Source organism: Dromiciops gliroides, chromosome 1, assembly GCF_019393635.1.
Source record: "Dromiciops gliroides isolate mDroGli1 chromosome 1, mDroGli1.pri, whole genome shotgun sequence".
Taxonomy (NCBI): Eukaryota; Metazoa; Chordata; class Mammalia; order Microbiotheria; family Microbiotheriidae; genus Dromiciops; species Dromiciops gliroides.
This window is the reverse complement of record NC_057861.1, coordinates 641416955-641429258: the sequence shown is the minus strand read 5'-3', so window position 1 is coordinate 641429258 and position 12304 is coordinate 641416955. Positions and strand designations below refer to the sequence as shown.

At 37.2% G+C, this 12304-nt stretch overlaps 1 protein-coding gene across 1 annotated transcript in view; it reads left to right on the top strand.

Annotated features, from left to right (window-relative positions):
- The window catches only part of ERMP1 (endoplasmic reticulum metallopeptidase 1), a 55107-nt gene extending 45703 nt beyond the window's left edge, over window positions 1–9404 (top strand). Inside the window, exons 11-15 of the mRNA XM_043998207.1 lie at window positions 1499–1651; window positions 2723–2925; window positions 5280–5395; window positions 6021–6184; window positions 6994–9404. Coding sequence (XP_043854142.1) covers window positions 1499–1651; window positions 2723–2925; window positions 5280–5395; window positions 6021–6184; window positions 6994–7158 — 801 coding nt within the window. The 3' untranslated portion in view covers window positions 7159–9404. The remainder of the gene's footprint in view (window positions 1–1498; window positions 1652–2722; window positions 2926–5279; window positions 5396–6020; window positions 6185–6993) is intronic.
- The last annotated feature ends 2900 nt before the right edge of the window (window positions 9405–12304 follow it).

Here is a 12304-nt window from a genome sequence, read left to right as displayed (position 1 = left end):
TCTTCTGTTGGTCATTTAAAGCCTTACAGCTCCTGTTTCCTTCCACATCACTTCCCTTGGCACACATGAGATTCTAAACCAATTGGCCTACTTTTCATTATGTTTATTTTTATTTCTTCTCTTATTGTTTGGATGTTGATACTTGATGGTTATGTGATCTTAAAGGCCTCATTTTCTGATTTTTCTCTAAGGTCCTTTTAGTTTTTTTTTTTTTTTAAGTGAGGCAATTGGGGTTAAGTGACTTGCCCAGGGTCACACAGCTAGTAAGTGTTAAGTGTCTGAGGCCGTATTTGAACTCAGGTCCTCCTGACTCCAGGGCCAGTACTCTATCCACTGCGCCACCTAGCTGCCCCGGTCCTTTTAGTTCTTAATCTGATGATAATGGTGATAATAGTTGATAGTTTATATAATGTTTTAAACTTTGCAAAATCTTTTATATACATTTTTAACCTCCCAACAATTTAGTGAAATATGTATTACACATATTATTATCACCATTTTACAGATACAAAAACAGGCTGGGAGAGATTAAGGCAATTGCTCATGGTCACACAGCTAGTAAGTGTCTGAGGTGGAATTTGTACTGTGGTCTTGATTCCAGGTCCAGTATTATCTTTTAGGCCAAGATGATCTTCCAGATGCCATTTTAGAGCTAGTTTCTGTCAGCCATTGACAGAATTCCATAAAGCATGTCACATAGGCAATATGTTTTAAGCTGTATTGAATTTAGAAGTTGTATGTAGAAAATAAGCTCTTTAATACATACATCCCCATTGCTTCACACAGTGCAAGGCATACAGTAGATATGCACTTTTTGTTGATCAATTGTTGTCGGGGTTGTTTTTTTTTTTTGGTGAGGCGATTGGGGTTAAGTGACTTGCCCAGGGTCATACAGCTAGTAAGTGTCAAGGGTCTGAGGCCAGATTTGAACTCAGGTCCTCCTGAATCCAGGGCTGGAGCTCTATCCATTGCGCCACCTAGCTGCCCTGATTGATTGTTTTTAACACTTATTACCAGCCTTGAAGAGATTTAGAGACACCACTCTTGTAACTTAATGATGCTGCTAATGTTTTCTTACTTGTCAGCACAGTTGGATATTATTATTTTTTGGTGCTATGCCAAGTTAGTGTTATGGTAGAAGAAAGAATGGGTGTGAAAGGAGAACATCATCATTTGAGTGCATACAGGAAATACACACCCTACTTTATTTTCCCCAATTACTGATTACCTGCGTGTAAAGTCAGGCAGTATTATGGCTGATGTGGTGCTCTATCTATAACATCTACTCTGCTGGGATCCCCTTACACGATCAGTATCCTCTTTGATCTGCATCAGAGAGATGTTGGATAGTGCTGTGTTAGAAACTCCTCATGACTTTATTTTTGTTATATGATAGAAAGAACCTACAGTATAATTCAGTCAACATAAGTGCTTTTTAACAGTATCTTTTAACCAGTTATCTGTTATTGATGCCTGTTTTTGTGTTTTTGTACTTTAGATTACCTTCATCTATCTTGCCAGAAATACAAAGATGACAATCTTAGCTTTGGCTTCAGTATGTGCAGTTACATTCCTTCTTGTTTGCAGTGGCATCTTCTTTCCATATAGTGCTGATCCTGCTAATCCAAAGCCTAAGAGAGTTTTTCTTCAGGTAAAAGCAAAACTATATTAAAAAAAAAAAACCACACCAGCCTTTTAATGTGAGTTATTTTAAGATTGTAGGGTGATTTTGAGCTTCATTAGTCATTAGGAAGTCAGATGCCCATTCTTGGTCTGACCTTGCTGAGCTGATCCTGGCCTTTTTAGTGTATAGCAGTAAGGAAAGAACTGAGCAGTAGCGAGTTCATATCAAGAAGAGCAAGCATTTGTCGGCTGGAAGTGAAATAAAATGTTAATTTCTTAGAGTGAATAGGAATGTTCACTTAGTCAAACCAGAACAAGCAAAACTAAAATGATATATTTTCAAAATCACTACAGTGGGAAAATGTGTGAGGATTAGATAAGTTTTAATACTTGCTATCAATATATTTATAAATTGTCTTAGGATAAATTAAAGGTTGTATTTCTCTAGACTGACAGCGAATCTGAACTCACCTAATCTTTGGCAAAATATAGGCCATTTGTTCAGAAGAATGCTGGTAAAATTGAAGAAAGAGTAGCATTACATGATAATGGAAACGAATGAATAACATGATCTTGCACATTCTTTTGGATAGTTGGAATCCACTGCTCTGAGCTGCTGTAAAATAATAGTAGTCCTCTTCTTGCCCTTATTTTTTTTGATAAAAGTGCCAACAAATTGTTAAAAGAAAGAAAAATAGAAGGGAATTAGGAATCCTGGATAATTCCTAGGTTGTCTAATTGGCCCCTAAATTATTGACAGTTGGATAATACTTTATCTTGAAACAAAATAGGAGAGAACTAAAAGTAGAGGTTCCTGAATAAAGATAAATTGTCACTAGAAATCAGCTTGGGGAACAAATGAATACATATGGTATGGAGAAATCTTTCATTTTATCATTACCACATTAAAGAACTATTTATGGGAGATTCAGTTTGGTTTCAGTGACTTGGGTTGTTGTAAGTCTTAAATCTTTGTTTAGGGAGAACTGCATTTTTATTTTTAATAGTTGCCTTCTGGTGTGGTTCTTTATCCTTTTTGAGATTTTCTTAAGTTTATTTTTATTTTTTATTCATCACTGTTCTTAATTTTTCTCTAAAGCATTTAACTAGAACATTTCATGGCTTGGATGGAAATGTAGTGAAGAGAGACTCTGGAATATGGATTAATGGATTTGATTACACTGGAATGTCTCACATCACTCCTCACATTCCTGAGATCAATGATACCATCAGAGCCCCCTGTGAGGAGACAGCTCCCCTCTGTGGTTTCCCTTGGTATCTTCCAGTACATTTTTTAATCAGGTTGGTAGGAACATTGTTATTTTTAGGTCCCTTTGTGGATGGAGATTTTCTAATACCTATTAGTGACTTGTTGTTCTAATATTAAATATTTATGCTGATGAAGAATCAAATCCTTTCTACTGTATTTATGTCATTCAGAATTCTGTGTGTTTTGTGGGATAAAGTTTCTTACTGTAGTGGTTCAACTTTGTTAACCTCAGGAATTCTCTCTTTGGGAACTTTGGAAAGGGTGGGCTTTCTCAGGAGCCTGTGTCATGAGACAGCAGTTGAGTAGGAAGCTTCAATCTTATTTAGCTTATTTAGGCATTTTAGGAAAACCAAAAGTTTTCTAGGAAGCCATTATATTTTTGGAAGGAAAGCCTGGCTGAAGGCTTGAAAGGAAGACAATGATAGCAGGAATTGAAGCCTTTTTTATTAACCTGACTTTTGGTGAGACACAGACACAGACATATTTAATATTTTAAAATATTTTTATTTCAAGTTTTGAGTTCCATATTCTATTCCTCCTTCCCTGTCCCCGAGAAGGTAAGCAATTAGATATGTTATACATGTGCTAATATGTAAAACATTTCCATATTAGTCATTTTGTGTAAGAAGACTCAAATAAAAGAAGAAAATGAAAGAAAGTGAAAAATAGCATGCTTCAGTGTTAAGTTAATATCAGTTTTTTCTCTGGAGGTGGATTGTATTCTTTATCACTAGTCCTCTGGGAACGTCTTGGATCATTGTATTGCTGAGAATATCTAACTCATTCACAGTTCTTCATTGAACAATATTGCCATTACTGTGTTAAGTGTTCTCCTGGTTCTGTTTACTTCACTATACCTCAGTTCATACAAGTCTTTCCAGGTTTTTCTGAAATCATCCGGCTTGTCATTTCTTACAGCACAATAATATTCTGTTACAATCATAAACCACAGCTTGTTTTGCCATTCCCCAATTGATGGGCATCCCTTTGATTTCCAGTTCTTAGCTACCACAAAAAGAGCTGCTATAAACATTTTTGTACAAATAGGTTTCTTTTCTTTTCCCTTTTCTTTTGTGTGTCTTTGGGATATAAACCAAGCAGTGGTATTGCTGGATCAAAGGGTATACACAGTTTTTTGTTTATTTGTTTTTGTTTTTTTTTGTGTGTGTGTGGGGGGGGTAATGAGGATTAAGCAACTTGCCCAGGGTCACACAGCTAGTCAGTGTCAAGTGTCTGAGGCCAGATTTGAACTCAGGTCCTCCTGAATCTAGGACCGGTGCTTTATCCACTGCGCCACCTAGCTGCCCTCAGGTATGCATAGTCCTTTGGGGATAGTTCCAAATTGCTCTCCAGAATGGTTGGATCAGTTCACAACTCCACCAGTAGTGGATTAGTGTCCCAGTTTTCCCACATCTCCAACATCCAACATTTTCTTTATCATAATTAGCCATTCTGATAGGTGAGGTGGTACCTCAGAGTTGTTTTAATTTGCATTTATTTGATCAAGATGGTGATTTTGATAGTGATTTAGAGCATTTTTTCATATGACTATAGATAGTTTTGATTTCTTTGAAAACTCCCTGTTTGTATCCTTTGACCATTTGTCAATTGGGGAATGACTTGTATTTTTATAAATTTGACTCAGTTCTCTATATATTTGAGAAATGAGGCCTTTATCAGAGATATTTGTTGAAAAAATTCTTTTCCAGTTTCTGCTTTCCTTATAATTTTGCTTGCATTGGTTTTGCTTGTGCAAAAGCTTTTTAATTTTATACAATAAAATGATCTATTTTACATTTTATTTTGCTCTTTTTATCTTCTTTGGTTCTAAATTATTCTCCTGTCCACAAATCTGATAAATAAATTCTTCCATGTTCTCTTAATTTGCTTGTGGTATCACCCTTTATGTGTGAATCATGTACCCATTTTGACCTTATTTTGGTATATGGTGTGTGATGTTGTTCTATACCTAGTTTCTGTTATATTGTTTTCCAGTTTTCCCAATAGTTTTTGTCAAATAATGAGTTTTTATTCCAAAAGCTTGTATCTTTGGAGTTTATCATATACTAGATTACTATAGTGCAATTCATGCCTATCTTATTCCACTGATCCACCACTTTGTGATATATTTTTGACTACTGACTAATTCCCTTGGTCTTTCAGGAGATGCTGCTTGGATTCTCTTCTCCACAATGAGAATTAATCGGTTAATTTTTGAAATAATTTTATTTCCATGGAAACTACTATGTTAACATGCACTGGACATCTTCATTGTTTCAGATGCTGTGCTGAAAAAAAAGTACATCATTATTGCTTCTTCACTTGAAATTTCATAATGTATGAAAAGCATTTCTAAAGATCTAAATATCTTTTTTTTTCAAATAAGGAAAAACTGGTATCTTCCTGCACCAGAAGTTTCTCCCAGAAACCCTACTCACTTTCGACTTATATCCAAAGAGCAAACCCCCTGGGAGTCTATGAAGTTAACCTTTGAAGTAACAGGTAAGTAAGATTAATCTGCTTTCTTTTTACTCTTCATTTTGCTTGGTGTTTTTTTAATCGAGTATTAGAATGAGTAAGTTTGGAAAGGTTTGTAGTTCTAAAGATAGTTGAGCCTGGTTAGGATCATCATACATCGGGTTAACATTTACTACCTTCATTTAGGGACTGGGCTTAAATTCAGTCTTTCAATTGGCACAAATGGACTTGTTTTATTGATCTCATCCTCTTTTGCTGCTTTTTCCATGGCCCAAAGCCAACTTAAGGTTCTTCATCTCCTTTGATAACTTTATTTACAGGGCAGTACCTAATTGGGGGATGGGGGTGGTATTTGTTGTTTCTGTAAAGTGGTGGAGTTGCTTTGAAAGGAAGCACAAACATCAGACTCTAGGCGATGCCTCCCCTTCTCAGAGCCGCGACACATTTGGGGGCTCTGCTGAGGGTTGGACCTCTTAGTCCTTCCAGAGGCTGAGGCTCCTCCTCACTGACTGCTCATTCTGAACTATACAAATGGGAACTCGATTTGGGGTTTGAACATTCACGGATGGCTTTGGGCAGGAGAATGTTGGCTTTTTACCATTATAATTTTTTTCAGTCAATTTAAATTGTTCTATTTTTTATCCTATAGGTCCTAGTCACATGTCATTTTATGTCCGAACACACGAAGGGTCGGCACTCTCCCAGTGGTCTCTTGGCCATGGGACGCCGATTACCAGCAGAGGAGGAGATTATTTCGTTTTTTATTCTCACGGACTGCAGGCTTCTCCCTGGCGATTCTGGATAGATGTGCAGGTGGGAAGAGGAAAACCAATGGCAGTTTTGGTTTTACAGCCCTTTTTACTTTAGACATTTCTTTAGCATTGAACTTGTCATTGAACTCTGGCCCTGTGGGTTAGAATCACCACGCTCGTGATAAAACAAGTGATGGTTCAGGCAAGGAAGGAGAGTGGCACCTCCTTGTGATTGGGAATGATGTTTATTTATGCACCAGGCTAACTCTGAAATGTACTGCTACCTGAGCTGGAACGAATTTGAGGCAGAATCGAATCACCCACTACTTCACTTTCTACATGTTTCATACATCTTAGGTGCCTTTGGTGACATGTTTTGTTTGAACTCTAATTTTGACATAGGTTGAAGAGCTTTGTGATATCGGGTTTCTCCTTTGCCTGGGGTGGGGGTGGAGGGATCATGACTAGCACAAGACAGCAGCCTGGTTGTAGATTTTACCTTATTTGGCTAAAAATTTATTTAAATATTATTAAAAAAATTTTTGCAGCCAGACATCATTGAAAGTTTTAATTTCTCTAGCAGAATAGCTGGCATATGCTTGGTAACAAAATTCTATTTTTTCATTCTGTCATGTAAACTGCATGTTTATTAGTTTTCTTACTTATCATCATCATGCTCATTGAGACTCTTTGACCAGTAAGTACCTCAAGGGTACAAATATATCCATTTTTCTGGATGGTAACATTTTATTCTCCCTTGTGCCTCCCATTTGGAGCGGATTTAAATTGTATTTGGAGTGAAACTATAATGATTAGGTCAGGATAAGGGGATTAAATGCTAAATGAAATCTGCCTCTTTTTATCTGCCAGGTCTCAGAAGAACATCCTCAAGGAATGGTCACTGTGGCCATAGCTGCCCATTACTTTTCTGGAGAAGACAAGAGGTCTCCCCAGCTGGATGCCTTGAAGGACAGGTTCCCAGATTGGACATTTCCTTCTGGTTGGGTTTGCACCTATGACCTCTATGTATTTTGATCTTCTCTGTCAGGTTGTAGGAACATGGCTAGTGTCATATTCCATTCCTGTGCAATATGGAGTATGACCCAAGGCAGGGAGTTGGCCTGATTCAGCAGTTATTATTCGGTGCGCTCTGTTGCTTTCAAGTGTGGTATGGAAGCCGAGCTTCTTCAGATTGGTGGGAAAACTCCACTTGACAAGTAATAGTTTTGCTCTGCCTTGCTTCTGCTAGAAGAGAGGCTGGGGAAAAGCTTCAAGCAGCAGAACGCTAGGTGGTATGTTGGGGTGTGGCCTTTTTGATTCTTGAAAGTGCCAGGGAGTAAAGCCCATGTGGGTATTGCCATTTGAAAGGGTGTTTCATTTTATGACCTTTAAAAAAAAAGGGAAAAAAAGCAAAACTCAATAAGTGATTCCCTCAGGAACATTTAGAAATTAGGTGATGCTGAATTAGTGTTATTGAGGGTAATAGCATTTCTGCTTTAAAGCCATAGAGCATTTTTGTGTTGTTCAGTGGGTCGAACAACATGAAGTAGTGATTCTAATTAGAACTGAGCTGCATAGGGGGTAATATACTTGTGAACAGATGGTTTCTCAAAGTCCCTTTCCAGCTCAAACAAACTGTAATTCTTAAAGAAATTGAAGAGTGCCCATGCATTATTGCACTTGGAATATTCACTAATATCGGGAATTGCATGCCAGTGTCTTGGATCACCAATGTGTATCATGGCCTTGGTCTTTTCAATGCCTTATATTCTCCTAGACATCTGTGTACTTGCTCTTGAATATACCACTTTAGGGAATGGAGAAGCCAAGCTTTCTCTTGGGTTCTCACAGGCCTTTCTTTTCAGAGTATTGTTAGTACTGGGTCCAGACAGAGACAGCTACAAGATGACCCTGACTTCCTGCATCAGAGCACTGAGCTGCCCCTTTGGCCTTTTTTAAAAAAATGTGGTTGAATATTTTATAAATATTTATTCTAATTTCCTTATTATGTAGGATTCATTATTTTTCTGGGTTATTTCTGTATCTTTTAGATGTTTATTTATGCAGAAGACACTGCACTGGGTTCATGTTGCATTCTATTGTATGATTAGTTCTATAAATCTGTTCCTTTATTATCTAGCATGACTAGTTTTCCTTGAGTTGGAAGACTTCTTTTAATAAGATTGGACACCTGAACATACTGTGAAAATATGATAGTGCCCAGGAATTTGGTATTTTATTTGTAATGTTTTTTCATTTAAAAAAAAATGTATACAGCTTGTTGGTAGCTCTCCAGCAGTAGAAATGCCTTGGTGCGAATTGAGCCCCTATAGCAGACAGATTTAACCAGATGGATAGTAAACTCTACTAGATTTTCCTTAATTAAAAATAAAAAAGTGGGCACAGATATACTTGTTGAGTTTCAACAAATGCACAGGCCTATTGTCTAAAAATGCATTTGTTTTCATTGAGATAAAGTGAATGAGGCCCTTTAATTAGAGAAGAAAAACATATAAGTGTCTACCTCTCTGAAATGAGCACAGTCTATACATCCAATTGAAGTAGGAGTAGGTTGGAGAGAAAGAGTGGTCTGTTTTCACAAGCTGGGGACCACAGAATAGGATAGTTTGCTTCTCTGTAAGTTGCCTGCCTAAGCTGTGGCTCATTCAAACTAAAGTGAGCCCTGTAGACAGCAGTCAGCATGCCTACCTGAATGCTAGATGTCACAAAGGCTGGCTAATTGCAGCATTGCTTTTGGAGCCTTTGCTGTTTGTAAGACATGGCACTTTCCATTCATAACCCACTTCAAAGGCCTGCAGAGTCTGCTTCTGGCTCCTGCGAGGCCTTTTGATGATAGACCAAATTTCTGTGTTTGTGTTGCTGAAAGTCTGAAGTCTGAAGTATTTGGGAACAGTTGTTACGAAAATGAGATGGCTAGAACAGAGATTCTCTAGAAATCCCTAAATAGGTGCAGATTTTGTCCTTGTGCTTAACCTGAAATCTGAAATAAATGACTAGACTTATTAGGAATAGATATAACTGTCCTAGAAAGCAAAATAGTATTCCCCTTGTAAATTTTTCCTGGATAAGGAGGAATGCTGCTACTCACTTTTGGTGGTAATCGCGATTTTCTTAAGAGTCTTCATTTAGTTGTCTTGATCATTAGGAAGTTTGGCTGTCATAGGAGTTGTTCTTTCCAGGTGGTCAGCACAGAATGTTAATGCAAAGATTCCATTTACATGTTACATGCCAGAAATGTTCAAATAAATAAAACACTCAGAGCTGTTTAATAAGCACATTGAGCCGTTCTTGTCAGATCAGTAGCATCTGGAATAAATGAACTCTTTCATATTTTTTAGAGCCTCTGACAAGATCATTTCAGTGACTCATTTTGAAAAAGGTCTTTTAAAATCATAACAAATGCTCTATTTTACACAGCATTTTAGCTGTAAGTAGCACAATGTTTGGGGAAAGTGTGAAGAAGGGTGACTTAGTTATTTCTGAATTTTACATTGTGCCTCTGACTTTAAGAATGATTGTCACATGCAGTTTCCTGTTGTCACAGTTTAACAAATGTAAATAAGCATGCTTTAACCCTTAAGATGTTACCACAGAAGCAATAATTGTGTGCATATTTGAGGAATAGATAGCCAGCTTGCTGACTCAGGAAGCCTTCTTTATAAAAATAAATATACCACTTGTGTATGTATACAAACATACACACATACATGCACATGTGTGTGCACGTGTGTGCACGCACGGTTGTTGATTTGAGTTACCTGGTTTATTTTGGATTATTGAAGATTTACTTGCTGCCTTATGTTACTTAATGTTTTTAACATCCTGCTTTCTTTTTATAGGGAAACATTGTTCAGCCACTGACATTCCCCCCACGCACCTTCCCCCACTCTACTCCCCTTCCCCTCCATTCAAAGATTGTGTAAGTTTTTAAAAAATCTGTTTTGTTTGTAAAATTGTAATTGAAGTATAATTATGGTTGCTCTTTAAGGTGGATGATGTGACCAAAGAACATAACATTTTAACTGGAATGCATATTATGGTAGGACTTTTACCTTCGAATGAAATTGTACATCTCAACTTCATAGAAATTAAAGTCAAGTTATTTGGGAGTTGCTAGTTGCTCAGCTGCAGTGGATTGGAGGGGATTGCTACTGTTAAATCATCAACATTCGAGGTGTTAATAAAATTTTTTAAAATAAAGGGATAGTAAAAATGAATTGAGGCTCAACTAATTAAACCATGTTTTATTCCTTTTCTCTCTCATCCTCCTGCCTTCTGCCAATTACTTTTGGTCTGGAAACCCTCTCTGAAAATCTTTCCTTAGCTTAGGTGGCTTTCAACCTCAGTCTGTCATTAAAAATTGAAGCAAATAAGGACCTGTATTAATTATGCATCTTCACCTTTAGCACAAATGCATACACACATATTGCTTGGTTTTGTCCATATTTGGGGGGGAGGGGCATTTGTTAAGCCCATGTATTTTGAAAGGCTGCCAGATTAATATCTTAGGGCGTCATTTTGACTACTTTCTTGTGTTTTATAGAGGAGAAAAGAGTGTGCCATCTATAACAACTTTTCTTCCAAGTTTGGCTTTTTAAAAAATCACATAAAAACTCAAAATAAAAATACCTTGTTTTCCACACAGAATGCAGCATGTTTTTGCATTCAGTGAGTGCTCTCAAGAAGATAAAATTTTCATGGCCAATTTCAACCACATAAAAAATGTGGAAGTTAGGTTTTGTTGATGTTACATGTTTGTGATAAGTAACTGACTAGGAGCTGGCTACTGACCTATAAAAGATTGCTTGGTTTAAAATAATCACGTCTGCAACCAAAATGATTTTGAGCTCAGGTTGAGCTAGGACCACTCAGAAAAAAAATATCCTAAAGTGTTTGTGCTCACTAGAAATGGCTATTCACTCTCCATAGGACTTATGTAGGTTGAGAAAATGGTTGGCTTTTTAATCATATTCTCTAAAAGACAGTAAGGATGAGGGTAAGATTTAGAGTGTGTGGTACCACCTTTCTAGGAATTATATAAGATTGTGTCTACAGTTTACACAATATGGTGCTTGATATACAATAATAGCATTTATATTGTCACTTTAAGTATTGCAGAGTACTTTACCTATCTTATTTGATCCTCATAGAAACCCTGTGAGATAGGTGCTGTTATTACCCCCATTTTACAAATGGGGAAACTGAGCTGAGTGGAGTGAAATGACTTGCCTAGGATTCACACAGCTCATAGATAGCCAAGGCAGGATTTGAATCCAGGTTTTTCTGACTCCCAAGTCCAATGCTCTATCTACCCTGAAACTAGCTGTTTTCATATGAAAATGAAAAGTGACAGTGGTGACCTTTGAGAAGCTAATGGAACTCTAATGGAGTAAATTAATGCAAATAAATACTACCAGAGATTTGGTATATTATATGGTGGAGTATATTGGGAATATAAATTTCAGTGGTGCTCTAGGAACATTTGAAGGTAGGGAGTATTCATTTTTGTTTATATTCTATAATGATAGGCTATAGAGCAGACATTAGAGACCACCTTGTTGAGTCCACTCATTTTATGAATGAGACAGCCCCAGAGGTCATGGTCATGGTCATGCAGGTCAGTAAGGGAGGACAGAGTTTGGGATTTGTACCCAGTGTCCCCAGTATAAGGAAGGTGTCATTGAAGAGGTAGCAGTGCTGAATATTCTGTTTGGCATGCAGTAAGCACCTGACATCTACTGGATTGTTCCAACCTGGGCCTTGAAGAATTTCCTTAGGGAAGGGTAAGGACTGAGTAGAGTACATAGAATGGCAAAGCACTGAGTAAGAGAAGAGCATTCTGGTTCACCTGGAACATGGTATGCAAGGAAGGGAGTAGCATGAAATAAGGCTGAGAAAGTAAGCCAGAAGCAGTTGTGAATGGCCCTAAGTGTCAGGTCAGGTGTTCTGATGTCATCATGGTCTGATGCATTTATTTCAAAAGATGAGCTCATTAGATCATTAGAACAGTGTTCATGTAACCCCCAGTTGAGGACATGTTAACAGAATGGTCATTATTTCTCCTACATTATCTTTGGACTTAATATCTATAAATATAAAATAAGTATTTCAAAGAAATCATAGTAGTACTATCTCAAGTAAATTCTTAGTAAGAGTTTGA